The sequence below is a fragment of the Callorhinchus milii genome, unplaced genomic scaffold (assembly GCF_018977255.1).
Source record: "Callorhinchus milii isolate IMCB2004 unplaced genomic scaffold, IMCB_Cmil_1.0 Scaffold9, whole genome shotgun sequence".
In the NCBI taxonomy this organism is placed as follows: Eukaryota; Metazoa; Chordata; class Chondrichthyes; order Chimaeriformes; family Callorhinchidae; genus Callorhinchus; species Callorhinchus milii.
This window is the reverse complement of record NW_024704750.1, coordinates 10561608-10575339: the sequence shown is the minus strand read 5'-3', so window position 1 is coordinate 10575339 and position 13732 is coordinate 10561608. Positions and strand designations below refer to the sequence as shown.

At 36.0% G+C, this 13732-nt stretch overlaps 1 protein-coding gene across 10 annotated transcripts in view; it reads right to left on the bottom strand.

The window, feature by feature from the left end:
- The window catches only part of meis2a (Meis homeobox 2a), an 83023-nt gene that overhangs the window by 63702 nt on the left and 5589 nt on the right, over positions 1 to 13732 (bottom strand). For all 10 annotated transcript variants that reach the window (XM_007888040.2, XM_042337918.1, XM_007888041.2 and 7 more), the window contains one exon: positions 4621 to 4738. In XM_007888040.2, coding sequence (XP_007886231.1) covers positions 4621 to 4738 — 118 coding nt within the window. The remainder of the gene's footprint in view (positions 1 to 4620; positions 4739 to 13732) is intronic.

The window sequence follows — 13732 nt, the reverse complement described above, 5'->3', positions numbered from 1 at the left end:
CTTTGTGTTCCCACTGTGTATTTAGTTTATAGGACAGACTAAGGCAATGATACAAGTAATTGGTGTAACTGTTGGTAACTGGCAAAATTGGGAACAAAATTAATCGAGGTTCCTGGTGTTGATTGATTTAAGTGATTCCTACTGGAAATGCATGTCTATGGACATTTGAGGAGGTTAGAATTGGGTTTGGTTGTGGAACTCATGTGGAGTCCTGTAGCTCAGTGGTTAGAGCACTCGCCTCGCAAGCGAGAGACTTAGGTTCGATTCCAGGCAGGGCGAAACTTTGGGCAAGTTTCCTTACTCCACATGCCTGATAATCCCTCAAGAAAGCAATCAATATTAAATTGGTCACTTCAATCCATGACTGTTTGTGGGACACTGCTGTGCGCAATTGGCTGCCACGTTTCGCCCACAAATATACAGTCAATTCACTTTACAGTATATTCTGTGAAGTGTTTTGAGACGTCTAGAAGACGTGAAAAGAGTTATATCAAATGCAAGGATTATTATTATTTATTATTAGAATTCTCCCCCTCCCCCGCAACCAATCGCAGCATTGTCTACTGACTCAGTGCACAGATTTTCACATTAATAATGGTCACATTGGTGGGATACTGGAGGACTGCCAGTGCCCTTGGAACTAGAGCATGAGGTCTCTGAGACCTTTAGAAAAGAGAATATTGAGATAAAAGTTATTACTCAATTCAATTCTTATTGCAAAGCTTGTTTTTGTCTATTAAAAATGTCACAACGAATTTCCACTGCTATGCAATCTCCATGCGCTGTTGGCAAATGAGCAAAACAGTTTTGCTTTAAAAATTCAGTTTGTTGAGACTAAAACTAGTGCAAGCCCATCAATCTCTGACCCACATTCAAACAAATGAAATCAATAAAACTCATGAAAATCTGACTGGGCAACAATATTGTCAGTTCAATTCCATTTTTTTGTTCAGATTTCCTGTACAAAAGATACTTTCTTTAGTTGGAACCCAAAACGTCCAAATCTAACTATCGTCCCAGCTTAAACTGCTAAATAATAATAATAATCCTTACATTTGATATAGTGCCTTATCATGTGTAGGTAAAGTTGAGCTGAAAGTCCTACACAAACTTCTCTTCTTAATCTTACCAAAGATTAAGCTTTATTCATCTAAGACACCAACAGTGTTCCAATTTTGTGACCTGGTTCAGTTGGTCAGTGCTCATGGTACATTTACAAGAACAGAAACCTACCCAGAATACAAAGAGCTGGGGAAGGAAGGCAAGCAATAAACGTAAAATGGTAAGGATGCTGTATTTAAGACTTTTGCCAGTTCCAATAGGTTTATTATAATCTGTTGACTTGATTTTGTAAATTTACTTATATTGTATTTTGAATGCATCTGATATGAGCCATTGAAGGACATGTCACTTCGATGTGCAATGGTTCTAGGTCGAATTCATCAGACTTTCACATGGCAGTCCTGTATTACAGGGAATTCTCAGTAAGAGAATTGTTCAATTGCTGCAAAGTGTACAAAATGCCCTAACAAAAATGAATTGAGAGAAATGTCCCTCTACAACAATCTTACAGCATATCTGTCAACTTCAATTTTTCTTTCATGCATAGCTAATGATGAAGCCAGTTCTTTTCATCTTACTTTTTGGCTAAAATGGCAACGTGAATTTAGGAAGTAAGCAAATAGAAACAAAATACGAAATTCTTATCTGCTTACTGTATTTAATGTTTTGTGTTGTAGTATTGTCAGTCAACTAAATATTAACAACTGGAAACTGTTTTCTGAACTACTTGTGATTACACAATTTACCTTGAAATTAAAGAAAGATTTTTTTTACTAGAAATATGGAAAGCTCAGGATGTGATATATAAGTATTTACTCCAGCAAATGAGTAATGTGGAAAATACTATTACAGTATTCATAAATTAATATGCAATTTTTCAAAATGAAGTCTTCCTTATTTCATCTGTTTAAAAGAAATAAGCACTTGCTTCCTGCAAGCTATTATTTTTGAACAAATTATACTGATCTAAAACAATTTTAGTATTCCCAGAGTTATTATTATTATAGTGTCTCAGAAACGTGGATAAGAAAATAAATATACAGAGATCATTTAATTGAAACAATATCAAAGCCATTTAATAACAATGTAATTACTTAAAACAGTATTTAAATCAAGGTTCTGTGATACTGGTCGGTTACTGTTAGATTTAGCATTTTTGATACCTCTTGTGTGAATTTCAAACTCTGTCTTGAATGAATAAACCAAGTTCCAGGGTCCCTAGACATAGTGAGCGCTTGTGAGAAAGATGTGGTTGATGCCTTGCATACAAAAAAAATTGAAGTGATTTCTTCAGAACATCGAACTAGAAAAATCCATTTTAACACATGGAACAAAACCTACCCTTATCATGAACTTCACTCTGCCTACTCGGGGTGGGGGGTAGGGGTTGGGAGAGCTGTAACATAGATGTTCTATGAAACCAAAGGCAATTGAGCATAAAACTCCAGAAATTCTTCCATTTTCACTTTCAAATGTACCTCATTCCCTCTACGGGCAACATTCCTCTCACTCCTTCCAATTCCAGCTTTATGGAAATCACCGTGTCCCACGGGCTCACTATTTAAGTTAGTCTGTACATTTTACTATTGAAACAAACCCATCGGTAACAAGATTAAAAACTAGGGTGAAACGTTTTTTTTTAAAAATAACATTGGTACTTTTCGACTTCTTTTAAATCTGGTCCTGAACATGGGATAACTGTTTTCTGTCCTTCAATCTATGCATCATTGCTTGTTCTAAAGCTCTTAATGCAGCAGAAGGCAAGTTACCCTGTGCAAAACAGAGTGGAAAACCAAATGATTACTGCAACAGTATTACATGAATCATATTTTAGGGCCTTTGATTGTTTTATACTTGTGCTCATCTCTGTTCAGTATGGTCAATGTTTTAAAGAATATAAACTTCTGAAAACTATTTCTAATCCACATTGATTTTTAATGTTTGAAAAGGCACTTTTTATTGTTTGAAAAAGTGGTTAAGCCTTGTACACAAAGTGCTTCACCAACACTCCATTGCTCCTAACCTTTCTGTGTGTTTTTTTTCCCTGAAAAAAATTGGCACTATTTGAGGCAGACCAAACAATACTTTGTGAAACTAATTTCTGGTTATACGATGCCCTCACATATTTGCTCTCATAGACACACAGACAAAAGTAGTGTATATTTAAGCTTCTTACCGCATCCCAAATGTAAGCAAAACAAAAACTGTAATGATGACTTTGACTCACATAATGAACTTTTTTAAACAAACTGTGACTGATTTAAGAGTTATGTTATAAAAGATCTTTTTTTTAAAAAACCTGAACACCTCTGTATGTGGAGCAGTTGGTTCCACATACACACACACACACACACACACAGAGTTAAAAACCCCAGGGCTATCTCCTCTATGCTCCAGCCTGTATCTTGCCACCATAACTCAGCAAACCCAATGCAACCAGACAGTTTTGAATTTCAGCTGGGACCCGAGCGACCTGTTAATGAAACTGCATAAGGGTAAAACTCACAGTGCTGAGTTATGCCTGGCGTGGCGAGCAGACTTGGAGTCAAAATGCTTCAAGCGTTAACGTAATTGCAAGAATGTGAAAAATGAAGCATCAGGCTCCTGAGCAAAGCGAAAGGTCAAAGCAAGCCTCTCACAAAACAGCTCTGTGGAAGATGGCCTCATTACACCATTTAATCAGCTTCACTTTCTGTTGTCTCCATCAAATATTTTATTTCTCCCTGTTCCTAGCAAACTGCAATTAACTCTTTTCTGTCTCTCTTGTAACTAACAATCCACTAGGTTTTCATATTTAAATATGATCTGTGGCATCTTCGAAAAACACTGCACTCAACCCAGAAGATAGTCAATAAGTGCTCAACAAATTGCAGGTCACTTGAACTTATGCATGCAAAATGATCAATACTTCTCAAAGATTTACTTTTCAGGAGCTATAGAAATGACACAGAAAAAAACAAATGCACAACAACCTTAAATACCAACAAGATTAATGTTTTTTTCCCTTCAGTTTACAGACTAATATCACTAATAAATTAAAACCAGTTTTCCTGTGTATGTAGTGCTACGGTATATAAAATTCTTGTTTCCATTGTCACAACGGCAGTACTCTAATACTTGATCATTTACGTGACAAATTACATTCACTTTTCATTGTGCAAAATATATAGCTGCCCTTTGCTGAAAAGTGGATAAATCTCACAAAATTTGCAGCACACTGTGACCTCTGACACCTGACTGGATCAGGTTTATTTATACTGTCCAGAAAAAACATTATTCATATTAAAAGACCAAGGTCAGTAGCAGCACTTGTTACTTAACCTGTTAACCTGTTACCAGTGTATCCATATTAATTACCAGATAATTTCCTTCATACAACTTGCGACACTGTTTTTTTGTGCNTTTTTTCTACGTTTTGTTTTCATTACCAGCTTTTATTTGATTATGCACCCACCCTCTTATACTGATGTTTGCTTTATGACACACGCAGCTATATCATGAAAGGTAGAGTTTATTTAGTCATGCCGACTTTGAGCGAGGGAAAATTTAACCTCTTACCTTGCTCACTACTGTTGTCTCCACTTTGGGAAGCATGGCCACCACTGGAGGGTCCCGGTGTACCAGCAGAATGCGTTGAGGTTGCGTCATCGTGATCTCTGTTCCAAGATGATGGGTTCTAATGTGAAGATCCCCGAGAATTTTCCAGTGAATGTTCCAGAGGCAAATGAAAAACATAGAAAACAAAGAGCAACATATTAGCGATGTACAAATATACAACCACAGATCATCTGCATACAACATCGCTTTTCTTCCCAGGTTATTTTCCTGGGAGAAAAACATTTGGTTGTTTAGGGAAGATTAAAATGCGCTGATAACCAATGGCAGACTAAGAGTTAAAGACTTCAGGTTTCTTATAAGATAAATAGTCTTAATAAAACTCTTCATAGATCATTAAGTTTTTATTGTTACACTAAAGACATTGCTAGTATTGAGATACACAGTTAAAGAAAATGCATATTTATTTTTCCTTTAGTTCGCCTTTTCCCCCCATGAGAGGGAAGTTAAAAAGTTTGCTGTCAAACAAATAAATATTAAGAACGAAAGTTACGGCTTTCTGCTGCATTGCAGTATGTATTCTCCTCCTGGTCCTCCTCCCCTTTCCTGATCATTCCCAATTCCCTGCCACTACTAAAAGGAAAACAGAATTTCTACTGTACAGGAAGAGCTTTATCAGCACCACATGAAGGCAGGGAAGAGATGGAATTTCCTCTCACAGAAAAGAGAAGGAACACATGAAACAGATCAGGCTTTGGGCTAGATATGTAGTACTTGACACCTGCGCATAACCACAATAGCAAAAGCCGATAGAAAGTAACTAAGTGGACTCTGAACTATTCTGACATGTCATACTTTGAACAATATTGTGCTCTAAAGATAAACATGTACAATGACTATAACAGACCAACTCGCAAAAACATGTGGTTTTGATTTCTATGAAATCAAAATACCGGTAAAATATAATAAAAATGTTTACAAACAAGTACAGAAAAACAGGTAAATTACATTAAATCACCAATTTTACCATTGTGCAGCTGAAGATGAAAAATTAGAAACAGATGAATTGCCTTGAATTGGTGGAGAACGAACGTTGTTCAGACTAGAACAGCTTTAATACAGCAATTACTGCAGACATTAAAATAAAAACCGAGCAGTGGAAAATTCAGAGATGCAGTAACTTCTCAGCTGCCTGGATTATGGACAGTTTGTGCCTATGAGCATTGCTTTTTATCTCTAAGCTAGGAAACCACTCAAATAGCTTCAAGCTGAAGGCAAACAGTAGGCAGGGGCTCTTCAGCCTACTGCAGCCTCTTAGCGTCAGCTGTTTGCCGGATGGTAATCAGATAAAGAGCTAAAAGAATTAAATGAAAAAGAGAAGAAACAATAGCTCTGCGTGAATTTAGATCAGTAACAACAAGAACCTAGAACCTTCCCATAGAAACCAAGATAAATGCAACACGTTCACCTAGATGACGGTTTTTGAAGAACACATAAAATGAGGTTCACATTATGCGCTGCAAGCTATTCTAAGTTGTCTATGGCTACAAGCTCCATAACACTGATGTGAAAATTACATTAATTAATCAGTAACACCTTTCCTATGTTCTATGGCAAATGTTAGCCTACATTTCTTTTCTTCAGTGATGCAATCCTTATCTTTCACACATTTACCACAATCAGGGCAAAATTACTAACAATTATAGTGCTTCCTCTAGTTGAAAATACTAATTTCAGAATGGGGAACTTTGAACATCAGTCTGACCTGTACTCCTGTAAACCTCAATAATCGCTACCAATTCTTCCTTCCCTACCAAATTAGATGGCATTAGATCTCTTGATAATGCGCACGGCATACAATGCAAGGGCATATAGTCGACATGTAAAAATTCCCAGTAGCTTATTTAATCAAGTGGCAAAAAACACAGCAACCTCCTAGCTCATTCCTAATTGAGTTAAAAGACAGAGTAAAAGAGAGAAAGGCTACAGACTGAACGCAGCACAATATAGGGAAAGTGAAAATAGATACAAGATGCTGGGTCTCTTGGGATGATATTTTCTATTTGCTGGTCTACAGACTCACAGCTGATAATGCAACTTGTAATTAATATAAAAGCATGAGACAATATGGGGAAAGCTTGTACTAGCGGGGCCACAAGAGAACACTTTGCCACTATACAGTCTTTCTCATTTACACACACTGTCTTCCATTGCAAACATAATTTTGCCACGGTTTTTTCCCTTGGAAGCTCGAAATTGATTTAAGCACTGTCAATGAGTTTTGCTAAATCTAGGGGAAAATGGGGGGGTGGGGGGAGGGGGCGAAGAGATAGAGAGAGACCAAAGTCTTTGAGTGCATATAGATACACTGATATGTTAGTCTTCTGTCAATGCAGTGAATCCTTCTTGGTGGGAAATGTAAACACTTTTACCTGTCGTGGTTTTTGAAAGAAAGCTATTTCTGTCAATATGAGATCTAGATCATTTGCCGAAGATTCCATTATGAGACAGAACCAGGGTTACCCACTATTTGTTTTCAAATAAGGTGTCCTTTGCTGTACTATATTAAACGTGCTCTCCAATATATCTGCAGTACTCAGGTAATACTATAAGAAATTCTACCTTAAAATTGAGATGTGCGTTACCACTACACTAAATCCTTACTTGATACAAAGCTATTCCTTCAGCTACTACATATACATTCCAAAGAAATATGGTGCAAAGGATAAAATATTGATCTTCATATACACCAAATCCATACAACAGTTATGCATTTTGTGTAAAGCATACAGTGATAAAAATAAATATGCTCCAAATTCACCCTACCAACAAAGTGTTCAATTAAGCAGCAGAGAAAGTAAAACATAAGACTTCTGCAGCTATAATAAACATGCAGAAATTACTGATAATAGAAGAAAATTGCACTTGAAACCAATATCCCAACATGTAATTAAATAATAAAAAGTGTCTTGTCTCTAATCCTTTCCAGGCTCATAATGATTCATTATCAAATAACTCATAATACATACGTTGTGCTTATTTGGCTTAATGGTAGTGTACCGCTTAATTACTAATATCTATGGGTATACAGTAATCTGTAGTCATTAAAACCATACTACTCTTGTACCGATCAGACATGCCACATTCATGCAAATGTTAGAGAACAGTCATCTTTATTACCCTTTACCTGCATCACTTTGCCTCTATTATATTCAAAGAACTCATCACATAAGGGTAAGACTGTCAAAAAAGCAACCATTTAATAATAATCCTTGCATTTGATATAATGTTTTATCACATTGAAACATCTCAAAATGTTTCATGGAGAGTTTTTTCTGCAAAGTATAGTGACTATTTTTAAAGGCGGTTATTTAAAACAGAGAAGCTATATCCTGCATATTGTAAAGCATATCAATTAGTTTGCAAATGAGTTTAGGGCAGTAAATCAATTGAATCCAAACACTGTTCTAGTTTTCCTTTCATGGTTTGTATCATTGTCAGAAATGTTTGATAGAATTATTTCCAAGTAACTCACTGCCAAACATCTATTATTCTTTATTTACCTTACAGTGGGGGGAGGGGACAATAGTAGTCTTTACATTATATAAAATACAATTGAAAATTACAAAGCAAACCTAAAATGTATTTAAAGCTCCAGCCCAGTAATTTAAATTGTTTTCAAAATGTTTGATCCTAGTTTAACTTACTGACTGCTTTTACAGTTCAAGACCACTGTAGATAAGATTTAATATATAAATCAATTCTAATTTAAACCGTATGGAATAATGAATAGCAACATTTTCGTCACCCAATAAATAAAACTTCACATTGGCAGTTCTTAGCTTCAGAGGCACAAAAGGTTAAAAAGTCACCAAGTATGAATCCTGTCTAACCTACAGTGCGACAATCTGAAAAACCTCTACAAGAAGTGTTTTCTAGTTTTGATATACTCATTATGCTACATGGCTCCAATGTAAAGTCGCAAATGAGGGATTTCTTGAGCATTTGATAGATCCAGCTGCATTGAAACATGACCACTGGATCAAACGAGTTTCTCTCCTACAAGAGCATTATTTGTTGACAATAAAATATTTCTGCCCTATGTCTTGAATACAATCTGCTTTGCCTTATACTAAAACTGCAACAACCTAAGTCTGGACTGACTTGGACTTTGTAGCTTGCGATAGAGAACATAAACTACATTTTCTATAAATTCTGCTTTTGACCAGCCACCCTATCCCATGGGCATTACATTCAACCGTGAACTAATTTGCAATAAAGCACCTTGCCAGCTACAATAATTCAAATATGGGTACAAACCCTAGCTACCTGCATCAGTCATTTACATTTCATTACAAACACACATTTGTGCCAGGTAGTAAAACTCTCTACTAACTTTCCTTTATGAGTGACTCATTAGGTTTCCCTTATTGATCAGGGAGGTGAACAGAAAGAGTACAGTACTTATGACTTACAGTAGGGTGGTACGCTATAAAACCTATTACTTTCATAGCTAAAGTAAACCTTTTTTTTTCTTTGTCTACAGTATAGAACGGGACCTATAGTTTATAGCAAGCCTAAATCTAACTTCCATTGCTTAAAACTACCGGCAACTCTAATTCAGTCACAATATAGGCAGCTGCTGCCATAGGACACTAATAGCCAAAGCAATATGCTTTCCTTAAACGTGGCTCCTGCAGCTATTTTTCTTCCATTCTGTCATTTCACAAGCAACAGAACAGCCAGGCAAGCTTGCTATTTCTATCCCTGCCATTGGTATCTCTGTCAGAGGGCAAGGCAGTATAACTTGGAAAACATTTGCATGCAAACGTTCAAAGGACTACTACCATGCAATAGATGACTTCATGCAAAACAAATCATATATGTCGAAATAATCACAATTGTACATGATACAAATGTTAATCAACATTTGGCTGTTTTAAAACATTTTGTAATAGAATCAAACTACGAAAACATGTATTCTGACAGAAGTGGGATGAAATCATTGAACACTGGATTTTTCAGAGGATTTTTACTCTAGTGAACAAGAAAATTATAATTAGATTACAATGAACCGCATTATTAGCATATTTTCTATTGCACATGCATAAGAATTTTTCCACCCCTTTTCCCTCATTGTGATAATGATAACCTGCAATATCATGCTAACTGAAGAGTAATAACAAAAATTAAGACAAAGATATTTGACTGGACAAAGGTTGGTTGAATTTCCATGAAAAAGAATGGAAGAAACAATTTTGTTTAGAATGTTTCCCAATAATCAATATATTGGGCGATTTTTTAGATGATTTACTATACAGTTAGAACAATCATATTGTGACATCCCTATACAGCTAAATATAAATCAGTGCTTCAAATATGACACCACAGAGCAAGCAGCTGATTCCCAATCTGTTGACTATGAGTTCAAGTATTAGGGCTCCCCGTCATTCGAACAGTCTCTTGTTGGGTGAATTTTGTCACTCCTTAGCCAGGCCACCAGATGGAGCGCCGCATAATATTGCAATTGATTTAATCTTGGAAAATACAGACACTGTCCAGCTCATTGCAGCTGAATCACAACTAGGGCCAGCTATTTATGGAACGGCATTCAGTGCTATTATGGATGAGTCTGCAGACCCAAACGATCTCACTTGCCCAGCTGAGGGTAAATGGAACAGAGCAGCTTGCAATGGGGAAGCATTCCGAAGTATTTTGAATGTGGAATCGTGTTGATAGAATTTACTCAAATTCATAGAAATGTTTTTTGTGATTAAACCTTAATGTAATTAATGTTTCAATTAAATACTTTAAAAAAAATCTAATTGAATAGTGCACTTATTCAGAAGGTTGCAAAATAAATTGACACTGATAAAGACTTGCTTAAAAAGATTAGCATGATATCAAGTTTTCATATTGGTGGATGATTTATATTCTGTAGTTGCAATTCAAAGTTGTATTAATAAAAGAGAAGGTTGATATGAATTAAGGCATTTTTAAAAGTTTCCTTAATTTACACATTCATCTGGGTTAATTGTCAGTACGTCTGTAAAGTTGGACCAATAGATACACTCTAGCACAGTCCAGAAAAGTGAAATTCATTAACGAGCACATAAAGTCAATGCACAGTTATTAAACAAATCATGCGATCCATGTTACCACCAACACTATCACTTGCTTTCGACATGTACTATTTCAATGGGCCGCAGCTGCATATCCTACAAGCAAAGCAGGATTCACTTACACACGGCTACTCAGAGATGATGCTGGAAAACACACACTAGTGTTTTTTTTAAAAAAAGTTGTGAAAAACGAATAGAAATATTGAAAACTGTTGCCAACAAAATATATTTTCTATTGAACTTGATACTACTCTGGTGGGAGAATGTTTTAAAAGAAGCGGTTGGAAAAAATCTGCTTGAGTTGTTTCTCGATTAGAAAGTGCCAACAACAACAACAACAAAATTACATTTGTATAGCGCCTTTCATGTCGGGAGGACGTCCCAAGGCGCTGGACAATCAAGTGTTTCAGCCCAAACTGCATAGTTGTGTGCTTTTTCTCAGGCCGCTCACAGAATGAGTTAGCACGATGTGAGAACAGAAAATTAGAATTATGAGCAGTTGCTTTGGTGATGCAAAACCCAAATACGATGTTGATCAAGTGTATCCATAGTGTGTGTGATTAGTGCACAGAACTCTGCTGTGCACATATTAAAGTCTGAACTGACCTTATGTCTGTGCATTGTGGCCAGAAATGATGCAGCAAGCAATTTTTAGCAATTGATGCTTGCACATACAATTGACCCTTGAGTGAAATTAAAGAAAAGTAGTTATTAAGGAGATTGTGAATTAATATATTTGAACTGCCTTCTCAAGTATAGATTAATTATAGGTTGATTTAAAGCAAAGCAATCGGTAAACGTAGACTTTGTTTTGTAACGCAGGTCAATAAATTATACTTAATTCAAGAAATAAAAAGCTTTTGTGTAGAACAAAAGGTAAAGCTACAACTGTATATAAACCTGTCTTGGAGCTGCTTCAAGTCTTTGGAAAAGTCTTTTTGCACCTCGCTTACAGCCAAAGGTGCTTAAGGAAATAGATTAGAAATGAATTAATATCAGATTGTAGACAGTTTTATATTTTGACGACTATTTAAAAAAGCAATGAAAATGATACTAAAATGTTGTCACTTGAAATTGTAAATGAATGAATGAAAGCTGAGTGCAACTTCGCAGATTAAAGGGCAAGGAAAATCTGTCCTAGATCTGTGAAATAACATTGTATGCATGGAGCTATATAGCCATATGTAGATATACCCCATCCCTGCACAAAATATCTTCATAAGGATTTAGCAGTCATCAAGCAGTTGTATCTCTCTCCTCATGTGGCAGATTGACACCACTGAATAGGCAAGGAGAGGTGTGTGCTTTTGGGGTGTCAAGCAGCTGTCACAGATCTGTCACTTCCATAATGAAGGCAATCCTGGCTCACAACAAATTAAAACACATTTCCTTTCATTTGGTACTATTCAAGACCTAAATCAGTTCAAACACTCCAACCATTTCACGTGCAAATAAAACAATACAGTACATCCATGGAAGAGAATGGCTACACACCAGGTAAACAGGGAAGACTACATGCTGTCTCAAATCCTTTGAAATACTTCTTCATCATCAATGTACTAACTTTCACCAATTGAGATTGAGCCTTGGGTTATGTATTAAAAATGCATATCAAAGCAAAGAAAAAACAGACCTGAGGAGTGAAACTAAATAAATTACCATATTCAACTATCACTCAGAACATGCAGTGCTCCTTTCTGTGACCAAAGGGACACAAGAAATTACCAACAAATGCACTGAAAACAACAGATTTTCATTGTTTACTTTCCTTTACCTTTATCTTTCCACCAGATCACCTAGCCCTTTTCTTCCAAGTCCTGTTTCCTCTGTTCCTACCTACTAGACTCCTAGCAGAAATCAAGCTGCCGCAAGCTACCACAGGGAATTTTTAAACAATATATGAGCAAGTGGAACATCACCTTGACCACAACATAACTAAATTCAAATAGTTAAAGTCACAAAAGTATATATCAACATGATTTCAATGAAACAGTAAAATGAGCAATGCATAACCAGAGCCCTTTCAACAAAATACCAAGTATAGTTGTGAATATTTTTCATACATCTCTGGATCTCCCTGCTGGTGTGCTGGTTGCTCAAATTAATGCCCCTTTGAAAACAAATGGCAGGGGGTTTGATGTAAAAATTTTCATAGTTGAAATCACCAGGAAATAAAGGCTCTAAATTATAATACTTAATGAAGTGGTAAACCCTAACGGGTGTGAGATAAATGGGTTGTTATATTTGGTCTGTTTTGTGTTCAGAATGTTGCACTACTGTAACTAAAACTACAGTTATCATATTATCAAAATGTTAACCTCCCAACCTCATCCCATTACAGTGTGTAAATTAGAATTTTTTAATGGAACACAGTAAATTGACTATAGCATCTGCCATCTGCCAGTAACCTAAACAGGCTAGTTTATCTAATCTCTTCTGTATAAACACTAGTATGCTTCATTTCTACACATCAACATGAAAGTAAATCTGTTCTTATTTAAGATAGAGCAAAACCATTTTATACAGATAGTGAAGTATTAGCCTGACTTTTTTTTCAATCATTTGTCCTTTATACCGAATAAGAGATTTTTTTTCCAAAAATAAACTCAATAATTTAAACTCATTTTCCAAACACGATTGATACCAAAGCATAAATGTATTTTTTATTAAAAAAAAGTCTGACCTAAGTGTCCTTAGCTCTCATTGTATGCGTGTTTTGTTTTCCCGTGCCAATCAAGTCTCCAAATCTATTGTTGCTATTATCAGTGAAGGTAAAAAAAAATGTCTATTGCGGTCATTTCAAATGACACGACAATGTAATTCTTTGTGCTACAAGATATTGGTGCATTTCAGGACTGGATCCTACACTGCAGCCTCCCCTGTGACCGAGGGGGTTCTAAGTGCCGTAATGTATTTTCCACACCTATAGCTCATCCCCAGGTAACCCTTCAAATGTAGCTGGGAGAGATTCCAGAAAATCCTGCAGTTTCTTA